This window comes from Macrobrachium rosenbergii, chromosome 42 (assembly GCF_040412425.1).
Source record: "Macrobrachium rosenbergii isolate ZJJX-2024 chromosome 42, ASM4041242v1, whole genome shotgun sequence".
Taxonomy (NCBI): Eukaryota; Metazoa; Arthropoda; class Malacostraca; order Decapoda; family Palaemonidae; genus Macrobrachium; species Macrobrachium rosenbergii.
This window is the reverse complement of record NC_089782.1, coordinates 47,272,884-47,290,739: the sequence shown is the minus strand read 5'-3', so window position 1 is coordinate 47,290,739 and position 17,856 is coordinate 47,272,884. Positions and strand designations below refer to the sequence as shown.

The 17,856-nt window shown below is 37.0% G+C and overlaps 1 protein-coding gene and 1 long non-coding RNA gene across 2 annotated transcripts; one reads left to right on the top strand and one right to left on the bottom strand.

Annotated features, from left to right (window-relative positions):
• The first annotated feature begins 2,377 nt into the window (after positions 1-2,377).
• LOC136827675 (uncharacterized) lies at positions 2,378-13,837 on the top strand. The gene is made up of 4 exons (XR_010849835.1): positions 2,378-2,576; positions 9,480-9,631; positions 11,467-11,648; positions 12,328-13,837. It is a non-coding gene; the product is annotated as an uncharacterized lncRNA (long non-coding RNA).
• Positions 13,838-17,107: 3,270 nt separating this feature from the next.
• LOC136827814 (putative uncharacterized protein DDB_G0285119) lies at positions 17,108-17,656 on the bottom strand. The gene has a single exon (XM_067085274.1). The coding sequence runs from the start codon at positions 17,654-17,656 to the stop codon at positions 17,108-17,110; it is 549 nt and encodes a 182-aa protein (XP_066941375.1).
• Positions 17,657-17,856: the final 200 nt, after the last annotated feature.

Here is a 17,856-nt window from a genome sequence, read left to right as displayed (position 1 = left end):
TGAAACGAAATGAATTTGAAGACGGTGACAAGAAGGGTCAACAAGCAGCTGAGGGCCAAGGGGACCCCGCAAGCACTGTCGACATGCCACAGGCAATGAACTTGTAAGCACTAACCCCCACCCTCCTTCCCCCTCCCCGACACATAAAACCCTAAACACCCCCAACCCCCTGATCTTTATCACGACCAACTACTGTATACCCCACCGTAACCGCCCTACGGGGCCGATTTCTGACAAAGAGACTCGTACCCGTAAAGCCTGATATACCATATTCTGACAGTTCTCCACCGCTCGTTTTTACCACCCCGTTTTAGAAGTGTAATGAATGACTACGTGAAATAATTAGCTCCGGAATAGACCACCGTGACGGGAATCACGAAAGAGCCTTGAATTACGCAGCCTGTAATTATGAAAAGGCGAGTTTCGGAGAATGTAATTTTGTCTTCAGTAGGGCGTTATGATTACAACCTTTCGGTTATTTATACCCGATCCACTGACGAACAAGCTCGTGAAGGAAGGAAGAGGTCCTTTGCCCTATTCTGGGTAACAAGTGAGGAGATGTTTAATGAGCCTGTGAGTCATTATTTGCGAGAGGAGGAAAATGCTCTTGCGAGGGGGGAAAACTCCAGTGACCCAGATAATAGGAAAATAGAACTAAGGTCGGTCCTGTGGAGAGGAAGAGTGTGTCCTTTTTTTTTTTAACTCTGTGGCCACAGAACTGAAAATATGGCCAGGTAAAAGCTCTTGATTGGGAAATCGGAGAGTCGTAATAAACTAACCTAGAAAGCTTCCCAAAATTACTCTGAACTCGTAAGGGTTAATAGCATGTTATATCTTGTTTATTTTCATGTCCTTTTTTACCTTACATATTTTGCAAGCCTGCATTTGCTTGCTGTATATTTTGCAAGGCTTAATACAGCCCATGTAATTTTTTAGATGTCTTTACACTCTAATTATATATGGCAAGGCTACATTCATATGGATTTCAAGGCCATTTTGTAAATTTTCTACATTGCAAGTCTGTATTTAAACCTGCATATTTTGTTCCTCTGGGAGAAAAGGCTAATTTAATAACGTTATTATATCTTGATGTAATTAAGGTACAGATGAGGTATTTCAGAAGTTATCTGCAAAGAACAATTGAAACTTGTCTCATTTATCATCAAATTGAGAGCAATTAACAGTTAATACTTTTACTGAAAGTCAGTTTGGTTGATTAGTCTAAAAATCTTTTAAAAAAATCGTAACCATAATGTTGGGTTGCAGTTGCATTGTTTCACCAAAGTTCATCGGCGTAGGCGACCTTTTACCTAACAACGCCAGACGGTGAAGTAAATAAGTTAATGACCTATGTTGATCTAAATATGATATCTAGTGGGCTTAAAGGGAATTCTGGTCTCATACAAATGTCATTGTGAGCCTCTAGTCTTTTGTCGATCTCGTATATCCTTTGACGCGTTAAATAAGCTGTACAAAACGAGAAACCAGAAATGTTATTCCAGATATCCACTTTCGAAAAATAATTTTTGATACCTAGATCATTTACAGACTCAAATATTATGGACAGACGTTAAAATAATTTTGCTAAGTGCAGTTTGGATTATTTGCATTTGGTTTACATAAAGACGACGATATAAGTCCTTGATATAATGTGAATGTATACCATAACAATTATATATATAATATATATATATATATATATATATATATATATATATATATATATTATATATATATATATATATATATATATATACATATATACGTACAATTGTTATGGTATACATTCGTATTATTTCAAGTACCTATAATCGTCATCGTCTTTATGTAAACGTAATACAAATGATCCGAATTGAATTTAGCGAAATTATTTCACGTCTGTCCATAATATTTGAGTCCTCAAATGATGTAGGTATCCAAATTTATTTGGTTCAAGTGATATCTGGAATGGTTTTTTTCGTTTTGTACAACTTATTTAACGCGTGTATATATATATATATATATATATATATATATATATATATATATATATATATATATATATATATATATACATATATACATATATATATATATATATATATATATATATATATACATATATATATATATACACACACATACACACACACACATACACCATGAAAGTGAAATTATTTCTACAAATGAAATGTACGAGAGACAATTAAGAATTGGCTTAAGTTGTAAAAACCCTGGTGAGCAAACACAGATGGCGCTACTTGTACAAGGACACCAAAACAAGGAATCAAAGGACCGTAAATATTTCACTTCCTCACTCACGACTCCTTGTTTCCTTGAAGTGCACGGACCAAGAGCTTCTGAAGTTCTGTGATCCGTCTTTTCGTCGTTATCCGTTACCGAGTAAGGAGAGCCAAGATTTGCTTTTTTCTAATAGGGATTTTTTTAGTTTTTTTTTCTACACTGTATGTTGTGTTTAAGAACGTTGCGTGTGCTGTACTTAAGTGTGTAGTTCATTCTATTATCATGAAGCTGCCGTCTTGTTAGTGCTATGAATGTCTGCTTCCCAAATGTGCATCCTGTTTTATTAAATTTCTGTAAGTAAGGAAACTTAAATTTCTGTAAGTAAGGAAACTCGATAATGCAGTTTCATGAATTCGTAGTTTTTTTATTTTTTGTTTTCCCTGAGGCTTCGGTTATAAGTTTTCCAAGGTTAGTTTTTCTAATCTAAAACTTGAAGATTAACAGTATCAAAGGTAAGACTCCATAACCTACATTTATCCCATATTATATTCTAAATTTCGTTAGTTTACTTCACATCAGATAGCAAGGAGATTAGACCATAATTATGCATTATAAATAGGACAAGGCCTATTTACGCGTTATTGTGGCCACATGTTTATGCGTTATAAATAGGAAATCCCTATTCTCCTACCTTTGGTTGACCTTCCCATTGTTAAGTGCTGGAAAGTTTTGTAACCGCAAACGATAACCTGGAATTATTTTTAGTGCTAGAAAATTGCGATTTTTAGACTAATCCCATAACCTTGGGGTAATTCTAAACCGGATGTCCGCGGTGAGCTAGACTGTGGCAATTGGCGTTTTTCTATGTTATTTTACTTGCTTTACAAGAATTTAAAGTAATATTTTGTCGGCCGGCTGTAACTAAACTGTAATTGACCTTTGAAGACCACACGACTTAACTACCTAACGCGGGTTAGGTCTAAGCCGGCATTCCGCGGCAAGCAACCCCCCCCCCCCCAGCATAGCTAATACGGCAAAGTTGTAACCAGTAAACACCTCTAGGGTACGTTAGGTTGGTATTTTTGGGGGTGTTTACTGGTTACAATTTTGCCGTATTAGCTATGGAGGGGGGCGGGGTTGCTGATTTTCTCACTAGGCTAGCAAAAATATAAATTTAACGTGGTAATTTTGTGGAAGGGGTGTATGAAGGGAAACTAATACAGAAAAGATAAAGTACATATGCTTTTATTGTACATAGGAATGTCAAATGCCACACTTTGAGTTTAGAGTTGTGTATACTTAATTTTGGGGCTGAATTTTGGAGCTGATATTAGGGAGTTAATAAACGAAAGAATAAAAGGGCAAATACGCGAGGAAAAGAGAAGTAATGTGAAATTGCTAGAAACTGTTCCTTAAATTTTAACTTCTAATTGTCAGTGTATTGTAGTAAGAACAGGGTCAATGTCCAGAACAAATTGTGGTGAGATATAAGAAAATAGGTCACACTATAATTTTCACAATATAAAATAATAACTGTCTCTGAACACTTTTTGAAGAGATTCACCATATCCGAGATATTAATGATTATCTAATCGGCATCCTCTAAAAAATTTTCTAAGTCGTTTGTCTACATCCAGTAAAGCCCCTTTAAAACCAGTATTATTACAGTTTCGGTCAAATTCGGATATCTAATATTTTTTTACTTTTGCTATCATATATTTTTGTCATGATTCATACGAAATACTTTACGTTCGCATCTTCCGCAAATTAAGAGTTACGGAGATATTTGCCGATGAATATTGTGCCTTGTTGTTATCGCAAGGATGCGTTTATGCTGCCATGTCACTGAGTTTTTCTGCTGATGCGTTTTTGTTTTTGTCAATGTATTGTGGGTAAAAATGCCTAATCGTCTTTTGTTTTTCGTTATGAATTATAAGTACGGCAAACAAATGCTGAAACCTGATTGGTTGCTTTGTTTCAAGAATATCCAATTAACTGCGATTTTGGAATAAGCTGGCTTTCTACAAAAGTGCGTTTAATCAGTTGACTGCTATGGATTCCGTCGTGACGTCTGCAGTGGGTGTTCTCTGTCTTATTTTTTGAGATCTTTTATTGGTCGTTTCCATGGACATTACAATGGAACTCCACAGGTTGTGAATACTTTTCTTCGTGAACATTTAGTACTACCATCTATTTAAGGTAAGTGAAAACTGTGGTTAACGAAAAGGGTAACATTGCAGTTTCGGCCGTGAATTTCATAGTGTGAAACTGTAACTAGACGTTAGGGGTAAAATTTCGTTCCCTGTAACCCCTTTATATTCTTGAATAAGCGCACAAAGCGCAATATTACCGCAAATGATTGCCAGAACATACGATATTAAACAACAATCATTTAAAATGTGCATAAGCCGCGTAGCGGCGTTGCACCACTGAAAAACGCATTGTGAGAGCGGTACCCATGGCGGCCATGTATCTCTTAAATCTAATCATTTGCGGTAGAAATAAAGGTCAGATTCGTTGAAAGTACACTATTTAAGCTATCTGGGAAAATGTAATTTTATATCGGAAATGTGAATTTGACCGAAACTGTAAATTTACCGCACTTCGTGTACTTGATCTTACTGGAGTTAATTCGAAAATGAGGTTTTACTATGAGGCTAATGTTTCTCAGAAAGAGTGTAATGTTTCTCAGAAAAACTAGTTCCCCATCGAATGATTTTCGATTTTTGACTTGGTGGGTTAGAAACAGACCTGTCCCCCAACCCCTCCATAGCTAATATGGCAAAATTGTGGGTGTTTACTCATCATAAGAAGTGGTCTAAAACGCTTTAAATATGAAAAATATTACATTTTACTTTTAATTTTGGTACTTTATGCATGCGGAGTTCTTCTGGACATTCACCCGAGAATAAACTACTAAAGTCTGCTCAAATTTACCTTTGGATGATTACCGACGATTGTTGCCTACCTGGACCTCTTGGAATTATCACGGTCACGCTTGTAGATTTTTTTTTTTACTCACTCTAAAACCCCGCTTTCCGACTATTGTCCCCAGTAATTGTAGGATCTGAGAGGGCATCCAATAACTCATAAAACTACTTTGCTAAAGAAACTTTTTACGCACATTTAAAACTAGAAAATCACTTAACTCGGGAATGCAGTTATGGGTTCGAGTAAAAATTTACCTGGGTATTTTTCTGATATTTCTCGATATTGGAGTTCTTTTTGCTGTGGCATTTGTAATTCTATCGCAGAAATACTGCTTGATATAAGTGTGTTACCCGCTAGGACTTTCGACGTTCACGCGAGTCTGGTTCCCGAAGGAGACAAAGATCTTGGCGGAGACTATATGAACTTACGACACCTAATGTAATGGCTGTGAGGTGGTCATGTTTTCGAGTGGTGGTATACTGATTGCCATATAATTTCACATCATAAAACCACCACCGAGTTGATTTACAACTTATGTACTTGGTATAAAGTCTGTTATATACTTGGTATCGTAATTCTGTAACCTGGCGAGAGATCATGACTCTATATAAGCACTCCCGGTAGCGTACGTAACTGGTAATACTTTGTCACTGGAAATGTAAATCCTGAACTTGCAAAAAATTAGAGTAATTTCGAAGCCTGTTTGGCCTTTCCCAAGACTTGCAATCTACTTAATATTGCATTATCGAAATTAAAATATTGCATTATTGGGATTAAAATCTTAGATCACTAAAACTGGCTTCATCTAGAAAGCGTTTAACCGTTAAAACTGTACTGTAGTGTAAAGCTACCTAAAGTCTTATCTCGTGATATTGCATCTGTAGAGAGATGGTTATCGATAGCTTATTTCCGCACAGATCTTTTATTGGACTTAATGAGAATCAGGAATGCTAATGCTATTCTGTTTTCGTTGTGTAATTGGATGGTAACCATTTTTCTTAGCGAGCCAAATGTTAGTGATTGCCGTTTCACATTCCGTTTTAGCTGTTTCTGCTGATGTATATTAACTAAAAACTGACTCAGGAAAGCACTTTTTTTGTCCAGATTTGTTAGAACTGCCGTCGTGTAGCATTGAAGTGACCATGCATTTCCTAATTGCAAACCATCCATTAGAGAGAGTGTGCATTGCTTGTCTGACAATCACAATGAACTTTGTCTATGAAGGTTTTAGATCTGCATTATTTATTCCACTGGATTTTGAACTTTGGAATTTTACTACCGGTTTTACCAATTTTCAGTTTGATTGTAACTTCGAAGTCTTGCTGGCTGTTTTGTTCCTGCACATGGTTTTTTAAGTGTAAAGTTTGTCCAGCATGATTTGATTGCTGCATTTAGATTCTGCATAGCAACGTTCTCTCCACTTCAGAATGGCTTGTCTGTTTACTAGGAAGGTTTTAACTAGCATGCTTGTTACGCGACAGGAATCTAGTCTGTTTACTAGGAAGGTTTTAACTAGCATGCTGTTTTAGGAAGGTTTTTGTTACGACATGCTTATTATGCGACAGGAATCTAGTCTGTTTACTAGGAAGGTTTTAACTAGCATGCTTGTTACGCGACAGGAATCTAGTCAGTTTACTAGGAAGGTTTTAACTAGCATGCTTGTTACACGACAGGAATCTAGTCAGTTTACTAGGAAGGTTTTAACTAGCATGCTTATTACGCGACAGGAATCTAGACTGTTTACTAGGAAGGTTTTAACTAGCATGCTTATTACGCGACAGGAATCTAGTCTGTTTACTAGGAAGGTTTTAACTAGCTTGTTTTAGGTTTTAAATAGCATGACAGGAATCTACTGTTCATGAATCCATTACAAACAGTATGTGGTGAACATGAACCCATTTGCCTTCTGTAGCATCATGTGTTTAGGCCTGTCTGGGCTGCAAAATCCTCAAGGGTCGTTGTATTTTGCATCATTCTGTAGAAATAATTATTGTAAAGATCTTAGAATACTGATCTACTGCCAAACCCCCCCCCCCACCAAACGAGCACGCACAGTCTTTCCATTTTTTATAGCTTATGTCTGTGTTGGTTCAAATGTTTTGCGGCTTTTTAAGAGAACTATAGTCACTGCATTTTGGGCTGCGTTTTGGTTGTTTTGGGTAGTGGTAGAATTTAGTTGTTCTTGAGGTGACGGTAGGGTAATGTAATTTCGGGTTTTAAACATGAAAATCCATTTGTACGGAGATTTTAAGTTGTTAGTGGCATATTGTAAAAATTTTGTATTTTACCATAATTTCTGGCTACGAGAGATAGTATAGAAATCACTTTAGTTGTGTATTCTGTAAACTGCTGTAAACTGCTGTCAAATACTGCTGCATGTTGCTTAGGCTCAGTTAGTGGTCCGGAAATAATTTGCAATATCACAGGTTAATTTTCATTTGGTATATTTAAGGTAAATATTTGTCATTGTCTTCAAGCAACTGAACAGCAGTGTTGACGATGGTAAGTGTTTGACAGTTTAGGTTTTTACGCTTGTATGTTCTTGTTAGCTAGCTATCAGATATTTCAGGTTACTCTGCCTTTAAAAAAATTTAATGTTGGGAGTCTGAAGATTGAAAAATATCCTGTTAGTGTAGTGGATTTATTTAATATAGTCTCTTAATAGGCTGCAAGGATTCAAATTTTGTGGCTCATGAGTGAATATTTTTTGTACTCGTTTGGTAATTTTGGCAACGGCTTATTGAAAATTTGTTGGTCATCTGAGTCTTGAAATATGGAAACATTCATGGCCACCCTGGATTTTTCTATAAATGCTCATAACAGCTGTTGACTGTAATCTGTAGGCTGGTGGCAAGTTGCATGTGCCATTTTGCTGCTCCTTGGTACTGTTAGTTGGCGCTGCAGGAGCTGGCAGTTGTACCATTAAGTTTGAATATGCTAAATGAAAGCATCACTCGAAAACGTGTTCAGTTGTCTATAGCCTCGTGCATGTAAGTCCTTATTTCTGTGTCAGACCTAGGTCAGTGTTCTCAGATTTCGTAACGGCGTTCAAGAAATAACTTAGTTCGTGACAAGATGAGTAAGGCATTTCATATTCCATAAATTAAAGCCCCAGTTGCATATGATCATGAAAAGTGAATGAAATTTCACTAATGGTGGTTACTTGTATAGTTAGTAGTTTTGAAATGATTTCTAAGTGGATAGTTAACGGTGTAACTGCACATCCGTTTTGATCCTCGGAAGTCTTCGGGCGTTTAGTCACAGCTATTGCAAGTGTTAAAACATGGTTAAGGTATCCTAGCAAAATAGAAGTAATAAAGAAAAGTTTACCCCCTGTGCATAACGTAATGTTTTTGTAGGTAATGAATTAGACAAATGTACATACGCTTCCTTTTTTCTCCAGTTTGTGGTGTTCTGATTCCCTACAAATCCGAAGTTTAATTTGCTTAAAACCTTCATGGTTAGTATTTAGTTTTCTCATTAATAAAGTAATTCCAGTTCTGCAGATCGATGCCATGAATGTGTCAGAAGCTGAGGGCTTAGTAACTTGGTAAAGTATTTTTTTTTATTGCTCTTTTTGTAAATCATTAAAACTAACCTGCCCAGTTATGGTTTAATGGATTAACGTACTTCTGGGTCTGATTTTAAGTCTTTAATCCATAATTGTCGTTGTAATGTCATTACACAGCTCAGTTATATACTTAAATATAGGTGTGATTTTTGTAATGATTTCGGATTGTGTATTTTTTGCCTTTTGTGTTTCGTAAATGTACGTGTCTGTTAAATATTAATGGTACGAAGTTGGGAGCATTAAGTCTCTTACGACATGTTTTTAGCGGTACTTTCATATCAAAGGTTCATTGATTTTAGGTTTGCTAAGACAAAATGTATGTTTGGTCTTGCCACTTAAACCAGGAAGGGTTTCAAGAAAGGCAGTTACATGAAATGCATTTGATGGGTGTGGTGTCCAGTAGTGCTGCTAATGTAAGGAATGGTCTGGAAGTAACTTCTATTATATTTGAAGGTGAAGTTGGTTAATATTTGACAGGAGCAAGGGGTAGTGGCAGTAAACTGAAAATATCAACATAATTTAGTATTCTGCAGAAATTGGTTTTGTATGTCATATTTTTTTTATTAAAATGTAACCTAAAATTTGTTTGGCAAGTTCACAGTATTGGGCTGTTTTTTCTTATATAAAGAGGATAAGGATTGTTTTGGCCTCTATTTTACTGTGAAATTTACCAGTCTGACATTGAGAACTTTTGTATTTATTTCAGTCTTCTGCTCTGAAAGCTTGACAAAAATACTAACTTTAACTTTTCCAGGTTGGGGTTTGCTTGTCTATGAGAATGAAGCAATTAGAGTACTGCAGTTTGAAACTGTTCGACTGGAGATTGCACTGGTTAAGTGACAAAGTAGACCGGTTTGGATAACGAAGCTACTGAATTTAGGTTTAACCTGGTGCCTCATGAGACAGGTAAGAACTGTTGTTGCGTTAGTCAACTGCAATCCTGAAAGGTGTGGAATGTTATTACGATGGTACCTTTAAAAATTTAAGAAATTAAAGGCAGACAATTTAAAAATATTCACGACAGTTAAGGGATTTTAAGTTTACTTCTCACCCATGCCAAAGCTTGATCAGAGTACGCTTTTACTGCCGCTGATTTTAACTTACAGCCTGTCAAGTGCTTAGGAATTCTCTTTTCAATAATACCTTAGTGTCCCTGCTTTTTCAGTATACCATATAGTTTTTCCACCCTAAATGCAATAACTTGACTTGAATGCAAGCATACAGATAACGTTTTAATTAAAGTGGAATATTTAAGTATATTGAAGAAGTATGCATGATTGAGGAGCTGGTTATATCTGATTTTTTACTTTGATAAATTGGGACATATGAAATATATTAGCTGAAGACTTATTCACGTCGTAGGACTAAAAAATCTGCACTGGGAGAAATTAAAGCCTGTAGAATATTTGCCTTTGGTTGGTAAGAGTGACACAAGCTTGCTTAAGATCTAATACTGAAGTGAAAGGGAATATGACCTCAAAGCTATTCACATACCACTGAGAAACTGATACTGCAATTCCAGAAATTTAGGTTAACCACCCATCTGTTCCGCTGTACAAAAATTGTTCAAAGAAAGGGATGAAATGAAATACACGAACGTTGACTAGATCAAGCTCTATATTGCACTGTACATCCAGATAGGAAGATTAGTATACTGTCGTTTAGAGACTAGATAAAAGGTAAAGTAGATTGCACAGAACTGTATATAAAAGTTGATACTATAGTTCAAACTTAGATCTAGTATGCGACTTCAAATCAGATTTTGCAGAATAAGACATTGCGGTAGAAGTAACATAATGCATCAACTGGTTCGAGAGGTTTAAGGTCAAAAGTGGGTTTTCTGCAACTTTGATTATGGTTGTGATGGAACCCATTTTGTTTGGTTAAAAAAAGGTAACAATTCAAAAGATTCCGCTCAGTGGTAAACCATTTATGTAGTTGAACATTCAAGGGTATGAGAATCATTTTTGGGAAACTGCAGAAAAGAAGTCTCTTCCCCTCATAGCCAAAGTAAGAATATAAGCACAGAAAGCTACATAAATTGAGTCGTCTGCCAAACAGGAGGGAAAAAAATGAGTTGTCACTATGTACAATGGCCAAACCCATTGTTTCAGAAGGTAGCCGGCCTCCTAAGTTTCTCAGTGGGCAGTCTCATTGTTCAAAGTATAGTGGCTAACAGCGGAGATTCGATAGACTGAAAATCAGTTTTGTGATGCAGACATATTCCTAGTCAGTATTTTGATTCTTGAAGAATGTTGAGATGTTTTAACAATTTCAGTTTCAAGTTTCTAATGTATGAATTAGTGATTGTATACAAATGCTAAAAGTTTTTTAAGCTGGTGAATGAAATCTCATGTAGTAATTTTCACAAATTTTGTGCCCGACGACTCGTGTTACATAGTGCTAGGGGGGGCTCTTTAAATTTTATTCATTCATCCAATTTTGCCCTTAGTCCACGTTGATGAAAGATAGTTAACTTTTACTAGAAGAAACCTTAAGTATGAAGTGATTAAATAACCATACTGAAGTGACTGTTCACGAACAGCAATTTTCAAGTAACCTTGTACATTAAGAGCTGCAGCAGTAATAATATAGAGCATTCAATATCAAGGATTTTCTTCTCATTGTCAACCGTAGAAGTAAGAGCGTATCTTTAAAAGGTTCTTTGAAATTTCATGGGTTTTATGGGTTACATTTCTCACTGAGTAGCAGTTTTTCTAAATACAACTTTTCCGTTCTAGGTTCAGATAGTATTTTAAAGTAAACAGGACTGTCTGAAACTGCATTAAGCTGGAAACCTCCACCAGATCTCAAGCTGAAGAAAATCTGTTAGTCCCCATGGTACTTGCAAAGCAACAATCTTGGGCTGAAGATGAAGCAGCAAGCAAATTCTGAGTTTTTCACTGGATGCATTTAGTGAGAGGTAAGGTAGTAGCAATGGTACTAAATCATACTCGTAATTCTAACTTGTGAACTGCTGGTCTATTTAATTACGAGATTTCATTTCGTAAGGTACTGGTTTTAGCTTAAATTTTTAAATTTTGGATGAAGCAGGATTGGGTTGAAGGGAATGGAATATGGAGTTTAGGCCAAAGGCCTAGTACTGGGACCTATAAGGTCATTCAGCGCTGGAAAAGAAAATGAGTAGGTAGGTCTGAAAGATGTAACAGGAGGAAAACCACGCAGTTGGACGATGAAATAATTGTTAGAGGATGCGTTAACCTTGAGTTGTGAACGTGGCTTATGGTATCTCATTTAAAAATTTTGCACAAATTTTAAAATCAGAAAGGTCAAAGCTTCTGAACACAAGCAGAAATGAACCAAAACTAAGGAGACAGCCAAATAATTTGCAAAGAACCATTCAATACTAGTTGCTTTTATTGGCAGGTAATGGTGAAAGGTACTAATTTATACTTTTGACAGTGGTTACGATATTCATTTTTTGGCTTGCTTGACTATCCAAGAAACTTCATAAAATTTTTTGCATTTAGTAGGCCACATTGTTTGCCCTTAGTACAGTGGTAGATTGTGAAATTTAAGAATAGTATGCTTGAACACTTATGGAGAGTCTATATCGTTAATTGAATTTTTTTTTCTTACAGATTCCATCAAAACTAACAAGAATTTTTGTATTTCCGGAACTTTTCAATGAATATTCATCGTGCTTACAATAGATTTTCATCTGTGAAGTTTCAAGCAGACATTGCTTAATGCTCAACAAAGGAGTATAAGTTCTTGAAGCTTACCTTAGAGATATCCTAGTTATCATAGTGAATTATTACTGTGTAAATTTCAGTAAGTTTTAGGTCATAATTTTTTATTACTTTCAGTTTGGCGTTTAGCCTAGGTTCAACATTTTCGTAAATGAACTGTGCATTTTCAAGTGACCCCCACCCCCCAAAACCCTTGCTGTACATAACCCTGTGGGACGGGCATATCCATTCAACTGATAACTCTTACGTTCTTCCTCTTTGAGTTGACTGGCATGCGTACTTCCCTTGGGCCTCTGACATCAGCTGGTGTCATTTAATACCACACTAAAGAGCAGTATGCTAATGTAATAAAGCTTTCAAAGGTTGTGTATTAAACTTGCGGTGTTTATAGTGAACTGTGTTTTCAGTTGGTACAGAGCAGTGCTAAACGAAGTAGTTCAGGTAGCTTCATGAAGTGTGATGCATACCACGGCAAGCTAAGGAGACTGGTAACAAACCTTTATGCATGTCAACACATGGCAAGCTTGCAAACTAAATGAGTTACAATTAAAAATATTTTTGAAAGTCTCCTTAGTTTGTTGTGATGTCTTTAGTTTTTGTGATGTCCAGTCTTTGGTAGAGCTACCATTGTCGTTAACATTGTCATGCCATAGTGGTTATAAACAATTTTGAAAAAGTTCAGATGCCTTATATTTAAATATCATAAAACTTGGACTTGATGTGAATATAACTGTAAGAAGTTAACTTTGTGTCAGGTATTATGATTTTTATACTATTGTTGGATGTGATACAAATTCTTAGTAACAATGTGAGTAGTGTTCAAATACTAATTTAATTGTTAAGTCTTGATTCAATAGGCACTGTTTGAACTACTTTGTAGTTTAATTGGGAAGTGTTGTTATCGTTAGTTTTAGTTCTTGACTGAGTTTTGGTGGTTGTTGAAGACTGAGGCTTAGTTTTGGTTGTTGTTGAAGACTGTGAGGCTCTTAGTTTTGTTTGTTGTAGATTGAGGGGCTCTTAGTTTTGGTTGTTGATGAAGACTGTAAGGCTCTTAGTTTAGGTTGTTGAAGACTGCGAGGCTCTTAGTTCTGGTTGTTGAAGACTGTGAGGCCCTTAGTTCTGGTTGTTGAAGACTGTGAGGCTCTTAATTTTGGTTGTTGAAGACTGTGAGGCTCTTAATTTGGGTTGTTGAAGACTGTGAGGCTCTTAATTTTGGTTGTTGAAGACTGTGAGGCCCTTAGTTCTGGTTGTTGAAGACTGTGAGGCTCTTAATTTTGGTTGTTGAAGACTGTGAGGCTCTTAATTTTGGTTGTTGAAGACTGTGAGGCTCTTAATTTTGGTTGTTGACGACTGTGAGGCTCTTAATTTTGGTTGTTGACGACTGTGAGGCTCTTAATTTTGGTTGTTGGACTGAGGCTCTTAATTTTGGTTGTTGACGACTGTGAGGCTCTTAATTTTGGCTCTTAATTTTTGTTGACGACTGTGAGGCTCTTAATTTTGGTTGTTGACGACTGTGAGGCTCTTAATTTTGGTTGTTGACGACTGTGAGGCTCTTAATTTTGGTTGTTGAAGACTGTGAGGCTCTTAATTTTGGTTGTTGAAGACTGTGAGGCTCTTAATTTTGGTTGTTGAAGACTGAGGCTCTTAATTTTGGTTTTTGCTCTTAATTTTGGTTGTTGAAGTTGCTCTTAAGACTTAATTTTGGTTGTTGAAGAGGCTCTTAATTTTGGTTGTTGAAGACTGTTGTTGAAGACTGGCTCTTAATTTTGGTTGTTGAAGACTTAGATCTTAATTTTGGTTGTTGAAGACTGTGAGGCTCTTAATTTTGGTTGTTGAAGACTGTGAGGCTCTTAATTTTGGTTGTTGAAGACTGTGAGGCTCTTAATTTTGGTTGTTGAAGACTGTGAGGCTCTTAATTTTGGTTGTTGAAGACTGTGAGGCTCTTAGTTTTGGATGTTGAAGACTGTGGAGCTCTTAGTTTTGGATGTTGAAGACTGTGAGGCTCTTAGTTTTGGTTGTTGAAGTGACTGTGAAGACTGTGAGGCTCTTAGTTTTGGATGTTGAAGACTGTGGAGGCTTAGTTCTTGAAGACTGTTTTGGTTGTTGAAGACTGACTGGAGGCTCTTAGTTCTGGTTGTTGAAGACTGTGAGGCTCTTAGTTCTCGTTTGAAGACTGTGAGGCTCTTAGTTCTTTTGTTGTTGAAGACTGTGAGGCTCTTCGTTCTTGTTGTTGTGAGGCTCTTCGTTCTGGTTGTTGTTTTTGGTTGTTTGTGAGGACTGTTGAAGACTTGAGTTTTTGGTTGTTGTTGAAGACTGTGAGGCTTCGTTCTTTGTTTTGAAGACTGAGATTTTAGTTTTGGTTGTTGAAGACTGTGAGGTTCTTAGTTTTGTGCTGTTGAAGACACTGAGGCTCTAAATCTTGGTTCATAGTTTTGGTTGTTGAGGTTCATATTTTTAGTTGTTGAAGACAGTGAGGTTCATAGTTTTGGTTGTTGAAGACTGTGAGGTTCTTACTGAGGTTAATAGTTTTCTAAATCTTAGGTTGTCGGTTGAAGCTTTTTTTGTTGTTGAAGACTGTGAGGTTCTTAATTTTGGTTGTTGTTGAAGACTGTGAGGCTTTGATAGTTTTGGTTGTTGTTTTGTTGTTGAAGACTGTGAGGTTCATAGCTCTTAGTTTTGGTTGTTGTTGAAGACTGTGAGGCTCTTGGTTGTTGAAGACTGGGCTCTTTGTTTTGGTGGTTGTTGAAGACTGAGGCTTAGTTGCTGTTGTTGTAGAATGTGAGGTTCTTAGTTGTTTGATTAGTTTTGATGGTTGGAGTTGAGGAGACTTGTTTTGTTGGTTCTTAGTTTTGGTTATGGAAGACTGTTGAGGCTCTGAGGCTTAGTTTCAGTTGTAGTTGAAGACTGTGAGGCTCTTAGTTCTTGTTGTTAAAGAATACTATGAGGCTCTTCGTTTTGGTTGTTGCTGAAGACTGTGAGGCTCTTAGTTTTGTTGTTATTGAAGAGAGGCTCTTCGTTTTGGTTGTTGTGAGACTGTGAGGCTCTTGTTTGGTTGTTGAAGACTGTGAGGATTGTTTTGTTGTTGTTGAAGACTAGGTTTTGATTGTTGTTGAAGAAGATTCTTAGGTTTGATTGTTGTTGAAGACTGTGAGGCTCTTAGGTTTTGGTTGTTGAAGACTGTGAGGCTCTTCTTTTTGTTGTTTGGTTTTGTTGAAGACTTTGTTGTTGCTTGAGGTTTGGTTGTTGTTGAAGACTGTGAGGCTCTTAGTTTTCGTTGTTGTTGAAGACTGTGAGGCTCTTAATTTCTTCGTTTTGGTTTGTTGAAGACTGCAAGGCTCTTAGTTTCGTTTTGGTTGTTGTTGAAGACTGTGAGGCTCTTCGTTTTGGTTGTTTTCAGTTGTTGAAGACTGCAAGGCTCTTAGTTTTGGTTGTTATTGAAGACTGACAGGCTCTTGGCTCTTAGTTTTGTTGTTGTTGAAGACTGAGGACATAGTTTTGGTTCTTGCTGAAGACTGAGGCTTTTAGTTTTGTTGTTATTGAAGACTGTGAGGTTCATAGTTTTGGTTGTTGTTGAAGACTGTGAGGCTCTCGTTAAAGTTTTGGTTTTGGTTGTTGTTGAAGACTTTGAGGCTCTTAGTTTTGGTTGTTTGAAGAAGACTGAAGACTGTGAGGCTTGTTTTTAGTTGTTGAAGACTGTGAGGCTGTTTTAGTAGTTGAAGACTTGAGAGGCTGTTTTTAGTTGTTGAAGACTGTGAGGCTCGTTTTTAGTTTTGGCTGTTGTTGAAGACTGTGAGGCTCTTTGTTTTGGCTGTTGTTGAAGACTGTGAGGCTCTTAGTTTTGGCTGTTGTTGAAGACTGTGAGGCTCCTAGTTTTGGTTGTTGAAGACTCTGAGGCTCTTAGTTTTTGTTGTTGTTGTTGTTGAAGACTGTGAGGCTCTTAGTTTTGGTTGTTGTTGAAGACTGTGAGGCTCTTCGTTTTGCTTTGGTTGTTGAAGACTGTGAGGCTCTTCGTTTTGGTTGTTGTTGAAGACTGTGAGGCTCTTCGTTTTGGTTGTTGTTGAAGACTGTGAGGCTCTTCGTTTTGGTTGTTGTTGAAGACTGTGAGGCTCTTCGTTTTGGTTGTTGAAGACTGTGAGGCTCTTCGTTTTGGTTGTTGTTGTTGTTGTTGTTGAAGACTGTGAGGCTCTTGTTTTTCGTTTTTGTTGGTTTTGGTTGTTGAAGACTGTGAGGCTCTTCGTTTTGGTTGTTGTTGAAGACTGTGAGGCTCTTCGTTTTGGTTAGTTTTGGTTGTTGAAGACTGTGAGGTTCTGAGGCTTAGTTTTCTTGTTGTTGAAGACTGTTTAGTTTTGGTTGTTGTTGTGAGGTTCTTAGTTTTGGTTGTTGAAGACTGTGAGGCTCTTAGTTTTGGTTGGTTGTTGAAGACTGTGAGGTTCATAGTTTTGGTTGTTGAGGCTTAGTTCTGGTTGTTAGTTTTGTTTTGTTGTTGAAGACTGTTGAGGAGGCTCTTAGTTTGGCTTTTGAGGCTCTTGTTTTGAAGACTGACTGAGGCTCTTAGTTTTGTTGTTGTTGAAGACTGTGAGGCTCTTAGTTTTGGTTGTTGTTGAAGACTGTGAGGCTCTTCGTTTTGGTTGTTGTTGAAGAAGACGTTTTTGGTTGTTGTTGAAGGTTCTTAGTTTTGGTTGTTATTGAAGACTGTGAGGCTCTTCGTTTTGGTTGTTGTTGAAGAATGAGGCTCTTCGTTTTGGTTGTTGTTGTGGTTGTTGAAGAGGCTCTTCGTTTTGGTTGTTGTTGAAGACTGTGAGGCTCTTCGTTTTGGTTGTTTTGCTCTTCGTTTTGGTTGTTGTTGAAGACTGTGAGGCTCTTCGTTTTGGTGGTTGTTGAAGACTGTGAGGCTCTTCGTTTTGGTTGTTGTTGAAGACTGAGGCTCTTCGTTTTGTTGTTGACTAGTTTTGTTGTTGAAGACTCTGAGGCTCTTAGACTTTTGTTGTTGTTGAAGACTGTGAGGCTCTTTGGTTGTTGTTGAAGACTGTGAGGCTCTTCGTTTTGGCTCTTCGTTTTGTTGTTGTTGAAGACTGTGAGGCTCTTCGTTTTGGTTGTTGTTGAAGACTGTGAGGCTCTTCGTTTTGGTTGTTGTTGAAGACTGTGAGGCTCCTAGTTTTGGTTGTTGAAGACTGTGAGGTTCATAGTTTTGGTTGTTGTTGAAGACTGTGAGGTTCATAGTTTTGGTTATTAAAGAATGAGGCTTAGTTCTGGTTGTTGAAGACTGTGAGGTTCATAGTTTTGGTTATTAAAGAATGAGGCTTAGTTCTGGTTGTTGAAGACTGTGAGGCTCTTAGTTTTGGCTGTTGTTGAAGACTGTGAGGCTCTTAGTTTTCGTTCTGAGTTGTTTTGGCTGTTGAAGACTGTGAGGCTATGAGG

Excerpts from the sequence above, each read along its gene's own strand:
- LOC136827814 (XM_067085274.1), bottom strand. The coding sequence starts at position 17,656 with ATGAACCTCACAGTCTTCAACAACAACCAAAACTATGAACCTCACAGT.